Here is a 1,730-nt window from a genome sequence, read left to right on the forward strand (position 1 = left end):
GAGAGAGAGAGAGAGAGAGAGAGAGAGAGAGAGAGAAAGAGAGAGAGAGAGAGAGAGAGAGATTTGTGGCTGTGTGTATGACAGAGAGAAAGAGACCAAGAAAGCATGAGAGAGAGATCAATGTAGACAGATAATGTTAGTCAGACAGACAGACTGACAGACAGATACACAGACAAATAAACAGACACACAGACAGACACAAAGATGTATAATATTCTCTGATTATATTCCAACTTGAACAAGTATTGCATAATAAAACTAATAAAAACTAGATATCAGTATTTGTCTCTGATTACACCTTTATCTTGTTGTCTGGTCTACAGTGCTGATTGTCATGCTGTCAGTCATTAGTGGTATCTCAGCTGTGCTGTTCATCATATTAATCGTTGTATGTGTGAGGTGAGTTCATTCAGGTTACATACAACTAATCAGATTGAACCAGAAGATAATATTCGACCTTGTCACATAAAGATATTAACCCTTTGAGTCCTGAACTCCGGAAGCTTCCATGCCCTTCTGTATGAGTTCCTGAGCCTATATCACTCTCACATTTATACCATCATCAGAATCACATTCCATTAGTCCTTGTTATGACCAGCTTCTAATTCAGAAAGATCTTCAAAATTGTCATATATAAGCGTCCTGTGCAGCAAACACTGTTTTCCATATGCATTTTGTCCCAGGATGTTGCTCACTAGTGTACCAGTGGCAAGGCATATAGGTAATATTTTGTGCCACAGATGTACCAATGGCTAGGGCTCAAAGGGTTGAAAACCGAAAACATTGATTGCGAAGGCTTGTTGTTACTTATTGGTCTTCATCTTCTACTTGCGCCCATTACACAGAGATGTCACCCTAAACGAAATAAAACATAAATCCTTGCCCCTTGCTTCCCCCAAAATGAATGGGCAAATGAAGAGATAACAAAAGACAAACATTTTTAAAAAGAAATATAATTTCAGTTTCCAAGGACTCTCAAACTACGGGAGTTACCAAACTTTGGCAACCATTTTCTCGCTAATACTACCTCTGAAACCAGATGACCCTCCCCTCCTTCAATCGCAATATGTCTTGACTTCTTTTCAAGAGAGATAGGTATTTTTTAAAGATTGAAAGCAAGACGAATGAAGAAGCTTTAAGATGATACAAATAACCCTACATGTTTAATTGACGAGCACCTGATTCCACTCTGTCAAGACATCTATATATAATATATGAGAAGCATCTTGGTGAAATCATGCGCTCGTCAAAATCATGAAATCAGAGAATCCGGTATTTTTCTGTGTTTGGCAATTTTAAAAAAAATTTACTTTTTTGGGCTCAACACCTTTTACATCCATTTAAAAACACATTTGTGTGTGGATTTTACTGAAAATCATTGATCAAAAGCACAAAAAATGTAAATTTTCAGTTTCCAAGGATACTCAAGCTTTAGTAGTCACCAAACTTTGGCGGCCATTTTCTCACTAATTTTACCTCTGACCCCTGTCTCCTTAAATTGAAAGTATATCGACTTCTGTTCAAAATGCTCCTGTATTTTTTTCGCCAAATGCAAACAAAAGAACACTCTTTAAGATGATACAAATAACTCCATGTGCCCAAAAATTGACGAGCGTCTGATTCCACCATGTCGTGACACATGTATTGTTATCATCTTAAATAATTAATATCGATTCTTCTTAGTATTTATCTCTTTATGTGAAATACTCTCACAACAACCTCCTCCCCCT

At 37.0% G+C, this 1,730-nt stretch overlaps 1 protein-coding gene across 1 annotated transcript in view; it reads left to right on the top strand.

Moving 5' to 3' along the window:
- LOC101851179 overlaps window positions 1-1,730 on the top strand; it is a gene marked incomplete at its 5' end in the record, with an annotated part of 28,104 nt that overhangs the window by 22,627 nt on the left and 3,747 nt on the right. Inside the window, 1 exon segment of the mRNA XM_013080052.2 lies at window positions 324-399. Within this exon segment, the coding sequence (XP_012935506.1) occupies window positions 324-399 (76 nt within the window).

Source organism: Aplysia californica, unplaced genomic scaffold (genome assembly GCF_000002075.1).
Source record: "Aplysia californica isolate F4 #8 unplaced genomic scaffold, AplCal3.0 scaffold00072, whole genome shotgun sequence".
In the NCBI taxonomy this organism is placed as follows: Eukaryota; Metazoa; Mollusca; class Gastropoda; order Aplysiida; family Aplysiidae; genus Aplysia; species Aplysia californica.